Below are 25,432 nucleotides of genomic sequence, written 5' to 3' on the forward strand. Positions count from 1 at the left end.
TAGGAAAAACCCCGAGGACAGAAAAGACAGGCAACTTCAATCCTTACAGTTTGGCTGGGTTGGGACGCCAGAGCGGCCGCCCACTCCTTCCCCCAGCTTCCCCGCCCCAAGTGCTTAGTCCCAACTGCTGCAAGTGTTTACGGTCAGAATTTTAAATATGAGCATATATAGGAGAAAATATCAAAAACATACATTAAGATACGGTAATAAAATGTATAAACAAGAAACCTTACAAAAATTGAAAATAAATAAAGACTAATTAACTATAACATCACTAGAAGTAATTAATCTTGACATATAATTACATATTTATAAATAATAATTTAAAAAAAAAAAATCAAAAATTTACTTTGCTTGTGAGTGGAGTAAGTGGAGTGTTTATCAATTAGATTTCATGACTTGTTTGCTGTGGTTCGAGATGAGTTAATTTTAGTTATGGAGAGTGCAAATATTTTTAAGTAAACAAGTATTAAAGTGAGGAAAATTTAACCCAGTACAATTAATTATGGAACTTATAAAAATTTTCAACAAAGAGTGAAGTTCTACAGTTAAGAGGGAAATCAGATTAGGTGGAGGAAAGTTCTTAAGATTCATTAGTTGGATTAATCTATTTTGAATATTTTCTAATTTATTTATTAAGCCATTTTGATGTCATTCCAAATTATTGAACAGTATTCCAATTTTAATCTAATTAATGCAAAATAGAGGGAAATAACTGAATACGGATTAGTAACATAAAAAATAATAAACTTAAAGAGCTAAAGTTCTATGAAAAGACAAGTATAAATAATTTGAAGTATAGTATGAAACCAAGATCTTTAATAGAGTTTTAACAATTAAAATGTTTTCTAAGAGATAGTTAAATTTAACTGGCTGGTATTTCTTTGTAAAGGATATTATTTTGGTTTTATCTTTATTAAGTGAAACCAATTTTTTTTTTTTTTTTTTTTTTTAATTACTGACTTCTATAATGTCATTTTGTAATAAGAAGCAATTATTAGATGTTGTAATTTTCCTGAATATTTTTCAGTTATTGGCAAAAAGTATTCCAATAGAGTGATTTAGAACCTGACTGATATCATTTATAAATATATTAAAAAGGAGAGGAGATAAAATACCTCCCTGAGGAACACCAGAACAAGCATTGAACAAGAAAGAGCTATGATTGTAATAGACCAAAAATATTGTTTTTTTAGGTAACTTGAAAACCAATTAAATAAAATTATAGCACAAACCAAAATTTAATAATTTACGAGGTAATAAAGAATGATCCACTGTATTGAATGCCTTGGTTAAATCGAAGTAGCAAGCATCAACCTGTCTTCTATTGGTGACTTCAAAATATATTGGATTAAGAAAGGTAAGCAAGTTGATCTGTCAATATTCCTCCTAAAACCATGTTAATTAAAAGATAATTTATTATTCTACAATGATGTGTATAAAAACAAGTGTATTGGATGTAAACCTAGGAAAAAAATTGGTAATTACCTGAAGATCTATTCTGTTGCCAACCATGGAAACGTTACTTCCCAAATTTCCAGTGTCGCTCTTTTCGTCTCCCTGTGGCCCGCCTAGGCTCAGGTAATCAGACAAGTAGAACACTTCCAGTGAACCTGTTTGAAAATTACAAGTAGACCCAAATGAAAATTAAATCACTCCACTATTAATTATAATTTTATAAATTAGAAAATTGGGAATTAACTGGAATAAAAGGAGACTTACTAAACAGCTACATGTAAACAATACAGTATGTCCATAAAATAATGTCCCAGTTATGAATTTTAACAGTATCAACTGTAAGCACTGTAGAGAGTGTATTCAAGGTCACAAAGAGTAACTATAACAGTTTTAGATAAGCAGATGTGCAAGTACTGCTTTGGATGTTTTCTCACTTGCCGAACTAAACTCCTGAGCATAAAGAACTTTGTGTTCTGCAAATTGCTAATTGGAATTTCCTTGTACAAGAGTGTTTCAACGTCTAAGTCCCTGACTGTTGGATTGGTAGTTGTGGGCAAGACGACAGAGCTCTTTTTCGCTAGTCTCTATGTTCACCTGACGTAACACCATGCAATTTTTTCCTTTAGGGCTTTATAAAAGATTGTGTCTACCTAATGATTTGCCAAAGCTGAGACACGGAATTGAAGAGGCTATTGCTTCCATTACTCCGGATATGTTAACCAATGTGAGGGAAGAATTGGACTTTAGGTTGGATGTGTGCCATATAACTAAGGGTGCATATATTGAACATTTGTAAGAAAAACTAGGTTAGTTTACCCTTAATGTGATTTATGATTTGTTGCAAATATTCTAAATTAAACTTTTATAATATACCATTGATACTGGGACATTAATTATGAACATCCTGCATTACGTGTCCAAAGGTTGGGATACATTAGGTATATAAGAAATGTGAGTTTCGAAAGAGGTTGCACTGGGATATTGTTGTCTCCCAATATTTTTAATACATATTTTTTTAAAAAATTAATTTGATAAAAAGCAGAAGACTAAATGAGATTAGACTGTAGATGATACTGTAGTGATGAAACTGGACAGGCCCCTCCCACCACTGTTTATGGACTGCATCTGTGTACTTGATAGTTGTGACCCTAGCTCCACTTGTAGTGAAGCTACCACAAACTGTCCGGGAAAACCATTGAAGTCACCAAGCTATGAGCAGACTCACACCCCCCAATCCGCCACGACATCTTTTTTGTTGGCATGTACCTTGATAAATACGGAAGAAGGGAGGGGGGGAAGAGGATCATCTTTCTTTTCTGATGCTGATGAATTTGCGATGTTGTCAAGTGCAGAATGTATGTTTTTAGAATCCCCAACTATCATGCAATTGTGAAGGTACGTATACAAAGGAAATAAACCAAACACTATCTTAGGTAGTGAGTGCTTCAAAAAGCACTAAAGGAGTTATCGAAAAAAAAAAATTATTTTATTTATGCCAAAAACATATACCTTATTAATGTTCTAGTGGATAAGAGTCATTTGACCCTAGTTTTTTTTACAATCAATTAAAAGTGAGTATAAATACTGAAAAATTAATTGAAATTGAAATTAAAATTAGTATAGGAGTAAATACAATTCCATATAATAAACCTACTTGCAGCGTGTCCTAACGAAATAAAGGTGTCTGTACATTTTTGTTTGTTGTATGAAACTTTTTTGTTTTAAACATTTGCAGTAGTTCTCAACTTACAAGCTAAATTAATTTTTAGAGAGACACTTTAATTTATTTTCCAAAATATGATTTAGAGCTTTGTTTTGATGGGCGAGTTCAGTACTACATGCATAATTTAAAATTTACAGACCAAACTTATGTTAAAAGTGCATTAGAGTGAACTCTCAATTATTCAAGCTGATAATGGAGGCTGATGCTGCAGATGATTCAAAAACGTAGAAATCCAGTGAGTAGACGTGTGTGATAGAGATACGTAGACCCTCAGTAATAAAGCAGTCTCACTGTTGTAATAATTATTATGGTTGTAAAGTTTGATTTTATGAAGAAAAAAAAATATATATATATATATATATGTTAATGACACATTAATTTATTTAAATAGTAGACATCTTCTGAACAAACTGATACTTTATAAGGGCAAATAGGAGCTTTCATTGTCTAGGGAAGCAAAAACAAATAATCATACTGAATACAAAGCAACAAACAGTGCAAAATTTATTTTCAACATTTGTTATAAGAAAATTAAGAATATTAATAAAATATTCATTTTTATAAGTAGTCATACTACTACTGAAAAATATAATACTAAACAAGACGATTTTATTCTTTTCACAAAAAAAAGAAACAAAGAAAGAATCACTGAGTGATGCATTGCACAAGTTTTAGCATCTCACATTCAGAATTTATTTTTAATGTCTTAAAATTGGAAAGTTAAAGAAATATGTATGCTTTAATCAAATGTAGATCATTAACTTTTACAACTGTTCAGAAGACTATTTTTTTTTTCTAAAAACTACGTTATTTTTAATGGTAATGCATGAGTCTAAATAAAAGTTGGGCTGGTGGTAAAACAGGACAATATTCCTTGGCCTTAAACTTCCCTAATTAGTGTACAGCATGTTTTGTATCACAGCAGAGTACAAGACACCACCTCCTTTATGGATGTTCTTGCCAACTTTCAAGATTACTGAAGAATGTTCACATTTAAAATTAAATAAACAAAAAAGGAACACATTTCATACGCTGGCAGAATATCTGTATCAATAATGGAAAAATAAATCTTAGAATTGCAACGATAAAGGCCCTTCATTTAAATATGATGACAGTGCATTCTGTAATACCCCTAGTGTCTTAAAGAATAATTTATATAAGTAGGTAAAAAGATTTGGAAACTCTGAATACTGGGGCCCACAATTAATAGCTATCTGAAGTCAACATCAGAGGCGACACTAGGAGTAAACAAAGATAATTTAGAGACTCCCTACGAACACTTGGGAGAAAAAGGATCGTTATTATAGATTAATTAAATAAAAACAACAGTTACGTCTATAGACTTCCATATTTTATTAATCATTGTTCTTTATTTTTTTTATAGATTAAATTTTTGTTTGTAACATCTGTTTTTCATGGATAAGTGATTTTACTTAAATTCCTCACAATTAAACTTATTATATTATATTCTTTGAACTTATTTACGATACGGCCGGCCCTGAATGTATAACAAAAATTACAATATTTAAAAACATGAATGAAATTAACATTGCTAACTTTACAGGTTGTATATAATAGTCCTTGCAAAACATTATATAAATTTCCTCTCCTCGAACTGGTTTAACTGTCCGCTGTCTTAACTGGGTTACACTATTTTTGAGTTCGTAAAGAAAATGATAGAATGATGCGGGTATCACCCGGGGCTGCAGGTAGACGGTGATCGAGGTAGTAGGCCTAAAGATGGTGGATTCACCTCAGGAACCGACTCCAGAGGTTCTGGCAGAGGATTTTGGTTGCCCCAAACTTGGAACCCAGAACAGGGTGTTGGTCCTGGCGCTCAGGAGAGGGCGTCTCGTCTCCGAAAACCCGAACCACGATGTGCGGTAGACACGGAAGTCTTCATGATTTAAAAATTATATATATTAAAAAAACTAAGGTTCTCTACTTTTAACTGAACTACTGACTGGTTAATCTTAATTTTTAAATAAAGACATCATCCCTATAGTCTGAGAAGACTACATAATTCGAGATGCGATGACGATGATTTGCCGAAGATCGCAGTTAAAAACGGTACCAGTCAGTCAGGAGGCGCGCACCGAAGTCCCTTCAGCGCGGGATATCGTCAGTATATAATAAGCGCGGGATCTCTAGAGAATGGGAGGGGGTTAGGCTCTGAGCCGAAAATTACCGAGCCCACCCGAAGGTGTCCGGCATAAAAAAATATTAGATCTTACTGGAGTGACTGCGCGACTGAGGCGCTATCTTTTGGTGGCGAGAAGAAGTACTAATAAATCGACTTGTGGCCGACGAGTGTGTCAATGCTAGGAGTATATGGAGTAACCAGAGTTGCCACCTAGCGGCCCGAGACATAAGGGGGAGAAAGGTTGTCGTTACCTTCGCGCGAGCGCGGTAGTGTCGGCGCTGCCGACACTCACAAGTGGCGTTAGTGACCACAGCCGCCGCTAGATGTCGTTAAAGTCCAGGATCGTATCTGCGGCTGTCAAGCCTGAGATGGCCTTGAATTCGGTTACCGTCCCCGTGAGTTCACAAGCGGTCATCGCTCCTGGCCTCACTCCTGAGAAGAAAGGGTTGGGGAGCAGGGGGGGATGGCTTCAAAAAAACGCATGGTCTGTGGGACGCAAGGCCCACGGGATCATCCTGTCGTGTCTTGCTGCTAGTGAACCTTATACCGATTCGTGACACAGTTAGCAGGGCTCAGCACTGCTCCACAAGCTGCTGTAGGCAAAAGTAGTCATGCTGAGAAATTAAGTTACCGGCCTCCGACGTGCCTACAGGCAGGAGAAATATTAGCCAGACTGCTAAGCTAGCATTAGGCTGGAAAAAAAATCAGCTCGCCTCTGATGACGACCGCTTGTGAACTCACGGGGACGGTAAAGATGTAAGAGGAGTAAAAAAAATAAATTTCCAAAAATATTTATAACAAAATTTTAAATAAAATGTGCCTAAATCCCTAATTTCCGGCACAATTCTTTAGTCTAATATAGCTGCAAAACTATAGAAAAATTTGTTGAGCAAACTTCAAAGTTGTGCAGTTTTAAAACTGACAAAACATAAATATAAGAGCCTAAATAAATATTACAGATAAGAGTAATTGGTCATTCACAAATTTATTAGATGTATTCTTAATTTATATGTGAATATATATATGAAACCTGGGTGTTATAAGCTATTTTGCCTAAGAAAATATCAACATGCTATAGAAATTGAAATGAAGTTCTTTTAAGAGTATACATGCTCTTTGAAATAACACTGTTTTATTTACACTGTTTTGAAGTAACAGTGCCCATAAACTACAGCATGATTTGAAGAAGCGTGGTCATATATTCAAAGTAGTGCTCTCATTTACAGAACTGGAACTTGAGTACCATTAAGCACAATGTACGAAATTAATAATAGGACGATTCCACAAACCATTGTTTACCCTTTACTTCATTGTCTGTATATAATGTGTTTAGATAATGTTTATATTACTCTATCATTCAAGTCGGCAGTAGCTTTGGTGAGAAAGGCCAGAAGCTTTCAAAACAGCATCTAGAATGCACTTGTGGCAACTCATATGGTTAGTGATTCATGGCAGAGCTGGATTTAGTAAATGACAGTCAGGAATAATGTTTATAGGTTAAATAACCATTCTTGTTTAAAAAAAAACATGAAGTTCATGGTTCTTCAATTATAGTATAATTGAAGCCACACGTATTCTATATTAATAACACAATTTTTTTTGTAACCCAGACATGTTATTGCTGCCGACTTAGAAAATTTTATGCCCCAGACTTGTTTGTAAACAATGCTGGCCCGTGATGTCTTTTTATGTTGTAATTTAATTTTCGATGGTTTATTCTCAAAATGTAATCCAAATGTTTATTGAAATATTCTCTAAATGTATTTAGACACACTGTAAATTGATTTTAACAGAAGCAGTGTTTTGATAATATGGTAGTTAACAAGCAGTGTGTCCACAAATACCCAATGAACCAATTCCCGCACTTTATCTGAGCGTTATAAAAAAAAATATTTCTACAATTTTTTATATCACAGGGTCATTTTAAAAAATGAATGTATAGTTACACATAATACATATAGATATTTATAGGGACGTGTTGATTTTTATTTTACAAGAAAAAAAATATAAGAGATAATTTCACATGATGTTAATGGACAATACCCAAATATTTTTAAGGTGTAATATTATGTAGAATTGAATGTCAGTATTTTTGTGATCCTTTTCAACTACTTTTCGTTTTCCTCACGTTGGTCTAACTTTTTTATTACTTAAATCATTTTTATATTATACCTTCATCTTATTTGCTATTTCTATTTTTAATTTTTTAACTGTAATTTTATTCTTATTTTAGGTCATCTGTTTATTCATGTATTCAATATCTAGTTATATTTATTTAACCTTTTTCTTGGGGCGACCGCTGGGTGCATTGTGCGAGGACTGTGATGTCATCCGACTTGTGCCAAAATGTCTACGGCGGCTGGTTCGGCACGCGGGATTCAACACCTTGAATGAACAGCGTGCAGACAATGGCGACGCAAAGCAGCTCCGCGTACATGGACGGGATTCCAAAGTAAAATGTAAGTAACAAATAACATGACCAAACGAGCGATCTCAGCAACGTGGATGCCACCAGGGAGAAGAGCAAGTCAGCGGAGGGCCGTGACTGGCCAGTAGCCAGGGAGAGGGAGGAATCTACTTGGTGTTCGTCTGCGGCATTGTGATGACAGATCTGGGGCGTGACCACGTAACGCTTTTCCATTGTAATTCATTTGTTCGACTTGTGTTAGCGTAAACTTTGTCGTTCACTCGTGTCGACGTGGCGATGGGCCATGGAGCAGACTACAATGTATCATGCAAGGCGCAAACTATGTAGAACGGTCTTTAAGTGACAGTACCATTTTTAACTTAAGTTAAACTATATTACTGATGAAGTATGCTGACTGAACAATAACATTTACAATTTGCCTACTTCAAAAACTTTTAATAACAGCAGCACGTATCTCCATTTCCGTGGTGAAAAAACAAAACTATTTTATTCATTTACTCGGGATGGCTTTGTTTACAAGAGAAGCTACTAAGCATTTTGTATTAAAGAAAGGTTTATAAACTGAAAAAAATTTTGTTACTTGCCGATGGAGGAAAACTTTCCCAGAAAACATCGGAAAATATGTGAAAAATAATAATGAATTAACCTATCATCTCATTTTAAATCATATTTTAAACAAAGAAATAATTGTTAATGGTATGTCGTAAAGACATGTTAAACTGTATTTTATGTAACCACATTCAGCCCCATTCCTTCTTTAAAATTTACTTTAGTTCTTATCACAACATCTAGGAATATACACACTGGCTATTTCTGAATATCTTCTTAAGGCGACGGTCTGGTCAAGGGTGTATCTGTGTCAGTGAGGCTGGATGATAAGCGTGATGCTCGCTGGTGTGTCTAGCATGGCATCACCTCCAAGGCAAAGCTCTGAACTGGCGCTCGGTGTTTTCGTCGTGCATAGGGCAATTATGAAATCTGAGGGGTGAATTAACATTAAAACATTAAAAGGTAAAAAAATGAAGATAAGGGTGTAATGCAAGTCCCTTAAAGGTTTTCAAGAATCTATATCGGTTGTTTTATGCCGAAAAATTACTCAGAAAAAATGCCTTTTAGCCATTTTCACTTAATTTGGAAACCAAACTACTTATTGGTCCTTAACGAATTCTTAAATGCATTTTGTAAACAGACCCACTCAGATATATTTAGTAGCTTTGAAATTGCATGGTTTTTCCTGAAGCTCTGCACACCATGGGTGTGTACGGGTAGGCAGGGATCTTAAGTGGGATCATCTTAAAGGATGTTGGCCATTTTTGTTTACCTTCCGAATATTTGCAAGGATTCCTAAAGAATCACCAGTGCAGCCTTTCACAAATGGATGAGTTCACATCTTTGTGGTGCTGGCTTTGGTAAAAATGTAACGACAGTGGGTTGTTTAGGCAGCCAACTGTTGCCTACATCTTTAGGATGAGAGACAGAAACATCGAGAGATGCCACACTGGTTTCCACATTTTTTGACCATAATTTTTTGTATTGGTTAATACTGAAAACTGGCTTTCCTTAAAGCATGGATCACATTTTGAGAGTTTTACAAAGATCATAATATATTTCTCTGAACCGTATTATTACAGTTGTAGTTATTCGCAATAATAAATTAATGCCAATGACTACACCGGGGACATTATTTGTAGCATCCAGTCATTTTCACGTTCAGGTATTTATTAAAATTAAAACTATCTTAAAGCCCAATTTTGGAAATCAAAAGATATAAAATTGGTATGGCCTAGAAACTGATGGCATCTAGAAGTTCCAATGTCTTCTACTTAATTTTATTCATTACTTCTAAACAATTAACTTTAAGGTGTAACAATTAATAATGGCTTGAAAAAATGTTTTTGTGTTTAAAAACAAACAACTGCAGATAATAAGTTCAGTTTTTGAGACACCAGGTTATGTTAGCATTGAAATAATTTAGATATCCCTTCACGACTAGTTCCTCACTCAATACAGCATTTACATTAAAGGTCATCAGTAAAGTACGCATGCTTACTGTTCGGAAACAGCTATTGCGTTGGTCCTGCCCTGTTTATGTCAAATGATATGAGTTGGTGTACTGCTTTAACCATGTGTCTTAATGATTTAACATGAAAGTTATTTTGATTTTTGGGTTGGATTTTATGAACGTTATAGAGGTGATCACATGTAATTTTTATGATAATTTCTAGACTCAACTAACTTTAACGAAGCTAAAGTTTGAAACCTAAATGACAAGGTGGCCTATTAACTGTTGAAATTAAGATGGTGTATTTTGGTTTTTACATTTCCCCTTTCAGACAAGTCATAGTTCTTCCTACTTCTGTGACTGTTACTCACTGAAAGGTTTAGTAGCATTAAAATTATTCCATTGGCATTTTAAAAAAATCATGCTGTGCATAAATGAACACATAGACAATGTTTACAAACTTAAATATTAATATTTTATGACAGTTATTATTTTGTGGACACTTGCCATAGTATTTTGTACTGAACTTAAGTTGACTCAAAGTAAGAACTTAATCTATATTTTGCTTTGGTGGTCCGCTCCAGATATCAATACTGAGACCCCTTTAAGTTTTAAGTGATTTATATTAACTGTGTTTGTCAGTAATTTTATTCTTAAAGACAATTATTTCTCACAACTATATCATTTTTGTTAACATTTTATTTTGTGTGTCTGCTGTGTCTGTCACTGTGACATCAGTGCAGGAGAAACACAAAAAATTAACTTTAAACAATTTAAATTTAAAAACTTCCTTCAGTGACGGGACACCATGATGATATAATGTAGCAAAGGACTATGGAAATCGGAGAAATTGGGCTAAAAGTTTAGTAGAATATTTTATTATTAATAATTCGCCAGAATTACAGTGAAGATGCTGAACACGCAGAGGACTTGAAAATTATCTTTGCCCTATCCTGATCTAAACCAGCGGAATAAAGAAAAAAGAAAAACTTATTTAAATGTTACATTGTGTGTGAATATTAAAACTGGAACAATTCCTGAAACTTGTGTATGCAGGAGAACCATTATACAATTTTGTTTAACTGATGTGTTCAACGTAAACCCTGGTTATTACCAAATTAAATGATATCACAGTTCTGATATCTCAATTATGTTTAAAGCATTCAATATTGTATCAAATTTTTCACAAAAGTTATTGTAAAAGACATACCAACAATTCAGTCTGAGAGTCTATTGTTTGTAATTATTTACAACTACACAAAGTGTGTAGTTGTTTATAATCTTATGCACTGAATTTAAAGTGGTTTATTTTTGGAATTACATCTAGTATTGTGTTGTTCTGCATTCCTGTACACTAACAAGCAAGGATAGATTCCTTGTGGTTGTGGATTCATTGGGTCTCACAGTGTTATAAACTGAATGCTATTTATGGTTGGCATTGCTGAGCCCAGTATATGTTTTTAATATACCCCATAATAACGCTCTATCTTTGGACACTGCACAGTTTAACCATGTTAATATGTTCAAGTTACCACTTAAGAAAATCGTGTATGAACATACTGTTAATCGGGAACCATCAAGCCTAATGTTCTCAAAATGGAAGAGCTTATCAAAATCGTTGAGGGTCTATATGCTAAGGTCGACAACCTTAAGAATGAAAATTTAACTCTCAAAACTTTACCCATTGTTTCGCGTAATGTGGCTGCAGAGATCAAACAGGAGCTTCATGACATTAAACAAAATTTATCATCTCAATATGATAATATTGAATCTTATAGTCAAGTTACCAAGAATTTGTCAAGTGGTTCAAAAGTGAAGAAGGCTGTACATGAACATGTAACTCCCGGCATCTTGGACAACAGCAGCTCTGACCCACCTACGACTCAGCGTGGAAAGAAGCGCGCCGTCAGTATTGGTGTCAACATCCAACTAGCCAACCAAGACCCAGGCTCATTCACCATTGTGCAATATGAGCACAAGTCAAAGCTAATGTGAGCCCTGATGACAAACGTGATCATGAATGTAAGAAAAAACCCATGCAAAGGGGCATTAGAAACACTACTACTCTGAAAATGGTTGGGAAAACTGTAATTTAAAACACCAATGATCTGTTTGTTGAATACATTACCAATGAGCTCAACTTATTGCATGTAAAAGTAGTTAAACTCTGAACAAAACATAATTATTACGCTTTTTTCCATGTATCTGTTCTAAAAAGATGATTTTATAAGAATAAACAATATAGTGTTTTGGCCAAGTGGGTGCTCAATATGCTCATTTTACAGCAAACTTCATCCACAACAACTTGCCGCTAATGATTCCACCTACACTACTCTAACACTTCAGGAAGATCTAGCCCGACCTTGACAGTTTCTAATTCTGTGATGATCCCAACCCAGGTGCCTGGAGGAGCATCATAAATTTCTTCTCATATTCAAGCTTTCTACACCTAAAGAGTGTGAATTCTTTTATCATAAGTCAGAGGACTTAGATCATAATCTACCAAATTCTTTGAAAATCTTCTTAATTCCCACTATGACATCATGTATCTAACTGAAACCTGGTTTAATAAAAACTGTTTAAATTCACAATATTTTACGGATTAATATTTGATTTTTATAAATCATAGAGATCTACTTCTGTAGTTGAAAGAATGTGGCAGAGGTATTCTGATTGTAGTCAACAAACTCAATTTTTTTTTTCTGTTCAGTTAATTAACACCTATGATGTCCCAGGGATTGAAGCAGTTTGGCTAAAGACTAAAACCAAATATACAAAATCTATTATTATTGGTAATATCTATTTACCACCTCAAACAACTACAAATACATATCTATTATACTTTGACGCTCTTGAAGATAAAAATTACGTCTGTTCAAGATGTCTTAGTTGTATTTGGTGATTTTAGTGTTCTAGGAATGGATTGGTGTAGCATTCAGACTAATAACATCTTGTACTCAAAATACAATAAAAAGGAACAGAATCTACTAAATTTTTCTTTTAGTCTAGATCTACATCAGTACATAATACACAAGAACCCAACAACCATTTAGAACTTTGTTTTTCTTATTTTGGTAAAAATGTAATGACCTTGAAAATGCGTGGTTTTTCCTGAAGCTCAAAACCAAGCAACACCAAACGGTGTTAGTGGTTAATGCAGATGAAGCACTTGTCAAAGAAGACGAGTAATTTTTATTCATAGTAATTACATTGGACAGTTTCCCTTGTATGAACACTCCAGCAACTATCTTACAGAATTATAAAAATGGTGATTACCTTGGCCACTATAATGATATAAAAAATCATGATTGGTCCAAATTTTATAAATTATCTGATGTGAACTACTTAGTTGAACAGTTAACTTCTTGTTTATGTAACAATATCAATGTTTTCAATCCAGTTATTACTAAAAAGGTTTCTAATTACCTTTGCTGGTTCTTCAGAGTATTAATACAAGAAATTAAATCGTAGAAGCACTTTGCACTTTACAAAAGAAATAATATGTAGGTACTACTATTCATGTTTCTCACAATACCAGAAACAAAAAAAAGAAGTAAAAATCTTAATTAATCAGGATAAAATAAATTAAACTAGAACTATTAATGACAACATAAGTTCATCCCAAAATATTTTGGCACTTTGTCAAAATAATGAGACGGTTTTTATGAACATTACTCATTGAAAATGAATGGTGTTATCTTGAATGATACAAATTTGTTATCTAATATTTCTGCCAAATATTTTTGTAGTGTTCATGTACCCAATGGTAAACACCATATTTATAGCTAGGGACCCCAGAAAATGGTAAATAAAACTGGCTCATTTCGGTGTAAAAAAATGACAAAAGCGGTGCAAAAAATCTGCGTAAAAATAAGCAAGCGGTGCTAAAAATCTGTGTAAAAATTTAGTGAGATACATTAAACTAAAATTGAAATTGGCAAACGAGGATTGTTTTGCTTCAAATTTTTTTAAATTTTAATATTATACATAAAATGCACTCAGTTGGCAAACACTAAAAAGTTTTTAGTGTTTCTAGTTTTCTTCTTGGTCTTGTCTCCTTTACAGCAACCCTGTGTTCCCCTAGCCTCTTCTATTCCATCTGTTTCTAACCAAATAAAAAATAATAAATTTTTTTTAAAAATGCAAAAAAAATACTGAACCACAGTACCTTGAACATATTTATTTAACCAGGTCCTCATGTTTGGGTCATCTGCTTTTTCCAAAGGTATGTTTGCCCCCACCATCATTTCAACTAAGTCAATTATAAATTGTTGTTTGTTTACAACTATGTTTTTAGAAGTTTGCAAAGCAGCTCCTATAGACGTCTGTTTTGCAGTACCGGTAGTCGACGTTGATGCCGCACATTTTTTTTTTTATGAGTTGCGTTAGAAACGTGTTTTAGGCATGTGTCTCGACGCATCCAGTCCACACGAACGTTGCAAAACTTACACATTATTATCTTATCCTTAACATAAAATATATAAAATCCTTCCTGCTTCATCTCTCGGCCTCGATCGAAAACCGTAAATATTTTCGGCATCTTAACACAAAAATAAGCACTACTAACTATATGCTTGGAAATTAATACCGAGTAACCGAGACGTCATAAAAAAAAACACTACTGCAAGCTGCACCGTAAAAACATTTATGCCGTAGTGGCACGCACACGAAAAAATATTGTGTTCGGCCAGAATGAAACTATTATGTAAGCGTAAATATTGTGTTCGCTTCTGTGCGCTAGAATTTTTGAGAACTAATACCAACTACACGAAAATTGTGTTCGTAACGCTGCTACATAGCGGCAACGTAAATATACACGTTTGCCGCCATGTTGGAACTACAATCGATTTCGTTACGCGATAGAACGGTCTAAGAAGGGGAGGTCTGGACACTCGCCCGATAAAAGTGACCACTTACTGTCTCCATAGTTCGTTCGACGTCCGCTATTCAACTCTAGCGCTAGGTGTCTTGCGGTGGAAATATATCACTAGACGTTATGATGAATTTGTCAATTCTCGTGAAAAACAAACAATAGGTTAATAATATACGATACAACGATAGTTTAAAATCATCGCCGGAGGACGCACAGTAACGTGATAATCGGGCATAGGGCCACGTTTCCGCAACCTAATATAATAATATCTATAAAACTTTAAAAAATACACTCGTTTAAAAAGGTAATTTTAGGCAAATTACTGGAAATATCGCAATGCCGTTTTGCAGAATTATCAGAAATCATGTAAAGAAGTAAAAATAAGTTTTTTTTTTTACTTTTATTATTTCCATGGTGGCCCTCTACTCCATAATTACAAACGTAGAGAGTTACATCAGTATTTGATGCACTGCAATGAATTTTAATAAAATTACACTATATTTTAACATTTAAAATTAAAGGCTGAATCAAATTACATAACTTGGCTGATTTACGTATTTGAATAACAATACCAAACCTGCATTTACAATACATTATTTGCTACACAAATAAGTGCCATCGTTAATGTTTTGTGTCTCATGTCAAGGGTTGACGCTTCACATAGTAAAGACGTATTTTTTTAAAAATTTTTTATTTACATTGCATTACAATATTCAAATAAAAAATATATACATTTTTATAAGTTGTCGAAAACAAACAACACGCACATACACAGCAAGCAAAAACGTCACCGACCGCATGAATGCACAGGTATTGTAATGTAAATTACAAACTGCGATTACTCCTAAACGAGTTGGAATACCGTATCTGCGCCTTTTTGAAATAACAAAGGAAAGTTTAGAGCACTGAATAAAAGTATTTTGGGATTTTTATTATTTTTTTAAGGAAGAGACCGCACTCGTTTTGCAAATTTTGTATTTTAATAAAAAAATGGTGTATTGTCAAACTACTTACAAACAGGTATTATCAGGGTTGTGCTGGTCATTAATAAAATTCGACATATTACATACATTTTTAAAAAAAGTCGGGCCTATACAAAAATAAGTAATCTTTAGACTACATTCATACAAATAATAAAATTTAACTTACTATTTCAATGACGTTTCCGAAATGATCTTTGTGTTCCTTTTTTTTTTTTTGTGAGAATGTCGTCTTCCATAAAATGTTTTTCGCATATATAATGGGATCTTTTAAGTACAAACTTGTCTCGTGGAATTTCTTTCTGCCACAATTGCCTAACATTGTCATCATTGGGAACTCGGAATATTGCAACTTTCTCGTCTGACTTTGCCTGATAATTTGTTTTGCAATGGTTTTACAATGGTTAGGCATTTTCACAATTAAAATAATATACGCTTATTCTCTTTACTAACAATCAATGCTCCTTGCTCACGATGAAGTTCCTGGCTTCCCGCCAATGCCAATGTGGAAACTATACTTCGTAACCTAATTTACCTAATTTATGAAATAATTCCAAATATTATAAAACATAAACACAACCAATTTAATACTGTATCGATATCTGGAGATTAATGCATTTTTAACATTTAAATGAAAATTTAAATGATTATTATGTTGAGTTGTTCATAATAACAAAGCTTAAAATACCACCGCAGAACAACCAGCGCTACAGGTCAGATGGTGAAGCGGAGCGGAACTACGGAGACATTAGGTGTGCCACTTTTGCATGCTGGCCTGGTTGGGGAGTGTCCAGACCTCCCCTTCTTAGACCGTGCGCGATAGCAATACAATCGATAGTAAGATTATTTACAGTATCCGACCAATGTAAACATTCTTGGTAACGGAAATTACGTGGATTTCGCGCAAAGTTTTGTGTTTTGAGAAAAAATAGCAGATTTCGTGAAAACGGTGAAATAGTGCCCAATTTCGCGGTATTTCGTGTATTTCGCAGTTCACCATTTTCTGGGGTCCCTATTTATAGCTCAAGCTCATGCTTTGATACCATAGCACTTCCTATTATTTTGGATAGTGTTGTGCTCTGGAGTATTATGTCCTTAAAATCTTCCATGTGCTTTGGTACCGACGGAATACCAACTAGGTTGTTCTCAATTTCTTGCACCTATTTTGAAACGTTTATTCAATACGAGCCTTAAGACACAAGCTTTTACTAATACATGAAAAATAGCAAAGGTAATTTCTATTCACAAAAACAGTTCAAAATTAAATGTTTCCAACTATCATCTGATATCCCTACTTATGGTCACCCAAAATTTTTTAGAATTTTCTCTCTCAAAAATTCTCACTCTATCAACATGGATTTAGAATAGGAATGACCACTGCTACCAATCTCATTACTTTCCTTAATCTCATTTACTATTAAATTACCAACAGGGGTAAAGTTGATTCCTGTTATTTTGATCTGGCGAAAGTTTTTGATACTGCAAACCATGTAACCTTACTTGAAAAATTATCTAATTTTGGTCTTTGTGTTAGTTTTGTAAACTCTTAGTTATAGATCTTTTCTTCTGTTTCTATTATCTGGTAATTCTAACCTTTATTTAGCCAGCTCTGGTGTACTACAAGGAAAAAGCCTATCTCTTTTACTTTTTAATATATTTATAAATGACATCTCATATGTTCTTAGTCATTACACAGGGGTATTGTTCGTGGATCTAAAAATATGTAGAGCAATTATGCATATTAATGATTATTTATTTCAGACTGATATAAATGAAATTTTCAATTGAATTGAAGTAAACTTAATCAAATCACTCTTAATAAAAACCAAAATAAAATTATTTTATTCACAAGGAAATATATCCCATTTATATTTGATTACACACTGGACAACTTTATAATTCCCAAATCATCCTCTTGAAAATATCTTGGCACTATTTTAGATGCAAAATTATATTTTCATCAAAATGTGAAATATCTAATCACTAGTTCTAGAATAACTATTACTTTTTATGCTTATAACCCTGATTCTATTCTTTCTCTCTCTTCCTCTCTCTCTCTCTCTCTCTATATATATATATATATATATATATATATATATATATATATATATATATATATATATATATATATATATATATATATATATATATATATATATATATATATATATATATATATATATATATATATATATATATATATATATATATATATATATATATATATATCCCCCCCTAATCAGATCAAAATTAGAATACTGTTTAGTTATTTGGAACCCTATAAATCCATCTGATAGCACGAACATTGAAAATATACAAAACACAATTTAAAAGTTGTTAATCTCGAACAATTTCCACCACCTAAACTAGCTTCCCTTTCTGACTACAGAGCATACTTAGAAGCTATATTTATCAAAAATTGTTATTCTTCAAAAGTTCATTGCAAATACATCCTTGATAAAACAGGACTTTGAGTTCCACAATTCCATAGTCGTTTGAAAACTACATTATGTACATACAATAACAAGAATGATGTAAATTATAGATTAATTTCTAATTTTAACAAACTTGCCATTTCACATTAAAACATTTTGAACCTACTTTTATTTACCATTTTGCCATAAGTAATTCTCAATTATACACTTGTCTTTATAATTTTTAACCAATTTAATTCTTTAATATTATAGTTATTTGATTTTCTAAAACATGCTTAGTTTTAAGTTAATGTCTGTTATTTTAGCAATTATGATAAAGTAATTTTGTGTTATTTCAAGTCCTTTTATGTTATTTTGTGTTTGTCTTTATTTGCTGTATTAGTGTTTCTTTGTATCTGTTTTGAATGATAATGTGTGGAACTCTTGCCCTCGTATGCTGGCCATCTGCCGATATTCTGCCTGCTGTGGTATCAACGGTGGTGGGAGTCCATACTGTTGCAGTGATTACTATGTATTTGTCTTCATGTGTCGTGGCCAGCATTAAAGTCTAATGATTTTCGGTAGGCATGTTGCAAATTTAAATAAAAATAAAATAAACATAACATGCACTGTCCTGAACCACAAGAGAGTGGCTGTGCTGTTATCACTATGTACTATCACAATTTCATGAATATATGCATAATGAAAAAATGTAGTGTTAGTGTTAGAATTAAGTTTTGAATGATCTCTAATACGAGAACATGTAACAAATATCAACATAGTCAAAATGACAACCAAGTGACCTGCAGGAACATTTTTCAATTATTCTTCTAAAACCAAAATATGCCGTTCGTAAACACATAATGTAACCAATATTTCTTGTAAATGAGATCACAGGCCCACTTTATAAAACATTACTAAAATTAAATTAGTCTAATAGTGGTGCCTAGTTTTAGTAGAATAGTGCAATTAATCTGTGGATAAAAAAACTTACCTGTAACTTTCTAAAAAAAAAAGTTGTCTGTAAAGTCGGTTTACGGACGATAGTTTAACGTGACAACTTCATAACAAAACACTGATGAAATGATTGCATACTTTTATGAATAAAATTGAATCATTTTTATTTTAATAATAAAATAATAAATATTTGAAATTATACTAGTAATCAGATTTTTAAAATGCAAGAATAATTAACCTTTATTGCCAAAATTGTTGTTGTAATAAGCAATGAAAACCACATTAACTTTTCACTTCACTTGATAAACATTCGACGAAACAGTTCACGTGACTTGCAATTAATTTTAAAAACTGGCGTTTAGCTATAAAGTTTAAATATAATTATGAACAAGTTTTCATATAAATAAACTGTAATCAAATATCTATCATCATTTATATGAATCACCATAATTTTTTAGTCAATTGTAACATAACCTATTATTACTGCACTCGCCAAAAGCATAACGAAACACAGTGTATAACAGAACAATGAGTGTAATGGGACACAGCGTAACGGAACAATGTGCGTAACGGGACACTTTTTCGTGCGTGCAGCCGGCGTTAATCGATTTATTATACGTCACGTCAAATATTAATACATATAATAAAATTTTCTAGTATTAACAAATACAGTGGATTCTCATTGACATGAGTACATTTGAAAATGACTGCAGCACAATGAGTTATAAATAAAAAACGGTTAACTTTTTCAATAAAAAAAAAAAGATTTGATTATAATATTTATCCTACAAAATGCGTATTTTCGCATTTGAATTTGTAGCAATGGATTTTGGCCGTGTTGGCCATATCTGGCTAGGTACATAAAACGTGGATTATACGATGGCCAACAACTACTAATGCGTTTTTTGTTACCGTTTGTTTTCTGTTACGATGACCTAACATATAATTAGTTTGTAAACATCATTTAAGATTGACATCTTTCGAAATTGTACACAAATGTAACACGTATACAACATTTATTTAACAGATCTAGTGGCACACATTTTTCGACGCTAGTGAACATTTTGTGACGTTTCGTGAATGTAGTAATTAGGCCTACAATAAAAAAGCCATCAGGTTGTTGAAATTGGCGCGAAGTGACAAATTGTAACATTTCTACTGGATGAACCCAATATAAAGTACACCTCCATTAAGAAGTGTGTAATATTCTGGTCCCCTCAAGTACTTAATAAAGGGAATTTACTACTACTTTGAATGAAATAACATCTCAGCATCATACATTTGGTGTGTCTGGATTTTCGCCTATTACAGTGTGTATTTATTATCTCAAAATAATGAACACCTTTTCCGACCCTCCTCTTAATCACAATATAGTAAATATGTTCCTAAAAAAACTACTTTAAAAAAGAAAAGTCTTCTTTGTGTGATATATCAATTTAAGTTGTAATCATAAACAACATTATACAAAAACCTATATAGAATAAAACCATAATTATAAAAAGAAAGCTACATCAGTAAGTCTTATTTTCCTTTTTTATACAAATCAAAAACATTAGGCAACTGCAAGAAGCATAAACGCATGCATGAACAAGCCTGTGGTTTGAAGTAATAGAATTTGAAACAGTTGTTAGTGTAAGAAAGAACAGAGGCATCTGCCAGTCCGACAACAGCCAACACAAAACTCACGTGTAGAAGGCTGTTCTCCCTGCATCACTTTCTCGTAGTCGAAACACAGCTCGGAGATGAAGTCTGCGTTCCCGAGCGACTGCTCCATCACGGCATCACCCAGGAACATGACGAAAGGCAGGTACGACAGGTGGGCCAACCTTGGCGTGAACACTGCCTTCAGCTCCTCCACTGCCTGCAACACGTCAAGCCTCGTTCCTCCGGCAAACTGCGGGTCTGTTGTTCAGCTGCACAACCAGACATTGCTTCCTCGAACAAGAGGCATGGACATTCTAATAATCCTTAAGGGCCCACCTACATCATGTCGTGTGCGTGTGTGCATGTGTGCGCGTGTGCAAGTGTGCGCGTGTGCAAGTGTGCGCGTGTGCGTGTGTGCACGTGTGCGTGCGTGTGTCAGTGTATACACACACACTTCTGTAAGGATTCAAGAGCTTTGTTGTCTTTATGCACAGGCAAAAGGCGCTCATGCAGTTTTTTCATCATGATGCATGCATATTCAAGACTGCAGGCAGTGACTCTTTGCTAATATATATACACACACTATTTACGTTTTAAGATACAGCAGTTTGAAAATACCAATTTTTGCCATGTAAAAAGGCTTAAATTTAATACATACGTATTGCTTAAAGCATCAACAGAGGCATCTCACTTAGTCCAAATATATATAAATTTTTTCATATGAAAATGCATTGAGAATTCATTATACATTTCCCTGTAAAAACATGGATTTCAAACCAGCTACAGCGCAGATAAGAGTATAGTAGACACAGCTACACTGTAGTGATGCAGGCCAACGCACACCTGCACACTTAGTGCGTGGTGTTCAATAAGCCTGCATGTTGCAGGCAGTGGAGGAGCTGAAGGCATTGTTCACTGAGGATGCATTTTTCAACGACGTTTGATGGCAGGGACGGGGGATCTGAGTTGTTTAGTTCTACCAGTATTTTTGCTCAATGGTAGTTACACGTGTCAAGATCAAAGTGACGTAAGTCAAAAAATAGTTACTAAAATCATCCTTGCCAAAATGAATGACATCAGATTATCTTGTCTACAAAGAAAGAAACAAGAAATATTTTAACATAGCAAACATCTTAAAACTAAACAAATCATTTTTATTAAATCTCCACATTAATATATATGAAATAACGAGTTAACATTGATGATATAAGGGATTCTGAGCTCACAAGCCACACACTATGAATTTAAAGAGAGGCTGAATGATATGAAGTTCTGGTGTAATTATTACATAAACATGGTGAAAAAGCTATACTTAATACCTAACACTACAATAACACAATTTCTGAATGTGCAATAAAGAACATCTCACAAGACAACATAAAAAATATACACAACACAATTTGATCCCTGTCATTGCTACTATATACAGGCTGTCTTATAATGTAATGTTAATTCAAGAACAGTTGATAAGCCTGTTAATCACAGTTCTGAATCAAAAACAAAATTTCAAAAAGTTTATTTATTTTTTTTTTGTTATAGGCATTTATTCAAAAGTTTTAAATCCCCAACCTGCTCCAAATTATTAGATAATGTTACTAATAATTTTTGCTACACAATCATAAATATCCCTACTATTGATAAAAATTCAAAATAAAATAAAACTTGTTATATTTTTGGGGGAAAAAAATTTTGCAAGACTTATGCTGCAAAAATATTTTGTCATGTACATTTCACTAGTCACACTGTAAAAATAATACTTTGCTAAATTAACAAGTTTTTGCTTTATTTACCCATTTTTGCAAATAACTGCCAAGTGAGCAAAGAAAGATTTATTCATTATAACTAATCAAATTTTCTTCATAAAAATGTTTTGCTGCAAGTCATCCAAATAATTTTTTTCCCAAAAAGTACATCATCTACAATTTTATTTTGAATTGCTACTAATAGTATTGTTTTTATGATTGCATCGCAAACAATTTTAGTCACTGTATCTAATAATTAGGTGCAAGGTGGAGATTCAAAATGTTTTGAAAAAATTGCCTATAACTCAAAAACTATGACAATTGTTCTCAGCTTGATGTTGAGTAATGGGAAACTGTAGGTATACAAATACATAGTTGCCAACAGCATCAAGTTGCAGTAAGTAAAAACAAAATAATGTTGCATAATGGTGCTGCATAAAGCAGCATTAAAGTTATATTAAGCAGCAAACGAATAAAAAAAATTGAGTAAATTGAAAAAAAAAAAAAAACACTAATAAAGCAATAAATTATGAATTATTTACCAGTTAAATAACTGAACGAAAAATAAATAAATAATATATTACAACAAATAAATAATGAAGACATAAATATATAAATAAATAACTCTTGGATGAACATGAATAAATAAATAATGAATTAAAAATTGAATAAATAAATGAATTAATCATATAATCAAAAAGTGAACAAATAAATGATTGTGCCTATCTCATGTAGATATCTTAATAATTAGAGGAGATGAGACATGATGGGATGGGAATGGTGAAGTGAATAAACACAGGCTCAGGGCTAGAAACCACTGGGAATCAAACCCAGATCACAGTGGTGGGAGGCGAGTGATCGGACCACTCAAACACCCAATAAACACTTCAATAACTAATACAAGGTCATAAAGTTTCTACTTCAACTTTGACACTTAAAATAGTATATCCTTGAAACACTTAAAACAATAACAATAACAATAACAATCTGAAATAAAAGTGTCCTGACTTTGTTACCTTTGATCTTGTTGGATCACAACTCTTCCATTCTTGATCGGATGAAGGCTGTGAAAACGAATCTCCAAAATCATTTTCTCTAAATGTCTCTTGCACAGCACTTCCTCTAACAGCCCACTCTGTACTGGAGCCATCACGGCATATCTCCAGATAGCTGCTATCTACAGACGAGCTGAAAATTAAAACACTTGTTTCTATTACCTTCTTTGGACAGATACCACACTGCAATTATTAATATGGAAAGAATTAGAGCTCAAAATTTTAAATTCAAAGTATGCAGACACTCAACTGATGATGGATCGTTAAGGGGGCGGTTCACGTTGAACACAGAATTCGTAGTATACTTCATTGGTGATATAAATCTTGTGTGTTATGGTAATGTGATTGTAACTAAATATTCACATAAAAGAAAGGTATTACTTTAATATTTACTTTATGGCAAACACTGGAACAGTCCAAAAAGTTAATAAAATTTTTTTTAAAATATGGATCTTTATGAGACACAAACACGTCTTGTTTCTTGCATATTATGTGTAATTATGATGCAATGTTTAAAAAATATTTTTTTTACAAATATTTTATTCATATAATATTTCATTGTGTATAAAAAGTGAGTATTTTACTAAACGAGACCTTCTTACATCATTTTTTTTAATTTTTCCAAGTGCATCGCACCATGTTGAAGAAAGCCGTACATAGTAGTTAATAAATTTATATCCCTATAAATACATGATCTACTTGTTAAGCTAAGTTTCTTCTTCAATTCTATAGCTCGATAATTGTTGTTCGAACAGCAACTTAGACAAAATGTACTAAATATTCCTTGCATGCACGAGGAAGCGGTTTGACTAGTTGATAAACTGCCAACAGAGTGCAGCTACTGCGCTGTCAGTGACCATTTCCTGCCTTCTCGTCCTCCCGCCGCGAAGCAGCACTGACGGTGCGTGGACAGCGTTGCCATAGATATTCATGTGAATTCATGTTCCGGTGTTACTAGCAAAAACGTTTTCTTGTGAAAACTAGATAATGGGTAAAAGAAAAATATCCTATCGTGTTAAAAAAAAAAAGGGGGGTAAAAAAGCTTTAGCAGTTCATTTGATCTGGCAAAAAAGAAAAGAAAATGACCTGACACAAAAGAATGATGAATCCAAGCAAGTTACTGAAGTAAGCCAATCCCAGGATGCCCTACAATAATTAAATTTAATTTTGTTTTATTAATTTTAAATATGTAATCCTTAAATATCATAATGTTCTGCCGGGATATGTTCTTGTTGCTTTACTAGACATTCGCGAAATGCGTATTTTTTTTGACGTAACGTCTAATAAATCGATGAACGCCGGCTGCACGCACGAAAAAGTGTCCCACTACGGATGTGTCCTGTTTGCTCAGTGTACGCATGCGTGGCATCTCTCTTCATGCTCATTGTAAGCATGCGTGGCATCTCTCTTCCACTCGACTGGAACAAACATTGATTTGACTTTTCAATCATATTTTCGTCGTTTGAATTATTAATATTATGTAATTTAACGATCGTCCACCGATTTTCAGCACAATCGGTACGGTTATTTAAAAGTAATGTTGAATATTCAAATACGTTTTGAACCAACAATGGTGTTTTACAGTTACACATAATAATTTAATAATTCAAATTACACCCGGGATCTTTTGCACAATGTTTTAAAAAATATTGTAACACATTATAAATAAGTTTGGTGTGTTTGGGATGCGTATTTGTTATAAAATCGTGTTATAAAAACGAAATAATATTATTCCCCTACCGTGAACCAATTTTTTATAAATATCTGTATAAGATCTGAAACTACTATTTTTGAAGTATGGCCTTGTGGCTGCGCAGTCAGCGTCACTAACTTCCGATCTAAAGGTTGTCGGTTCAAATCCCGGCAACTGTGAAATTTTTTTTTGTACTTGTAAAAATAAATACGGCACACGCACCATTTCAAAAGTAATAAATATATTTGAATTAATGAATGCAAATAAAAGTAAATTTATTAATTAAATTGTGCATTTCATTTCACTCCTTTGTATCCATA

At 33.2% G+C, this 25,432-nt stretch overlaps 1 protein-coding gene across 1 annotated transcript in view; it reads right to left on the bottom strand.

The window, feature by feature from the left end:
* Positions 1–25,432, bottom strand: part of LOC134531630 (WD repeat-containing protein 81) — a 203,950-nt gene that overhangs the window by 59,496 nt on the left and 119,022 nt on the right. The window contains exons 18-20 of the mRNA XM_063367388.1: positions 23,381–23,552; positions 20,665–20,839; positions 1,489–1,613 (exon numbers count right to left, since the gene is read on the bottom strand). Coding sequence (XP_063223458.1) covers positions 1,489–1,613; positions 20,665–20,839; positions 23,381–23,552 — 472 coding nt within the window. The remainder of the gene's footprint in view (positions 1–1,488; positions 1,614–20,664; positions 20,840–23,380; positions 23,553–25,432) is intronic.

Source organism: Bacillus rossius, chromosome 5 (genome assembly GCF_032445375.1).
Source record: "Bacillus rossius redtenbacheri isolate Brsri chromosome 5, Brsri_v3, whole genome shotgun sequence".
Taxonomy (NCBI): Eukaryota; Metazoa; Arthropoda; class Insecta; order Phasmatodea; family Bacillidae; genus Bacillus; species Bacillus rossius.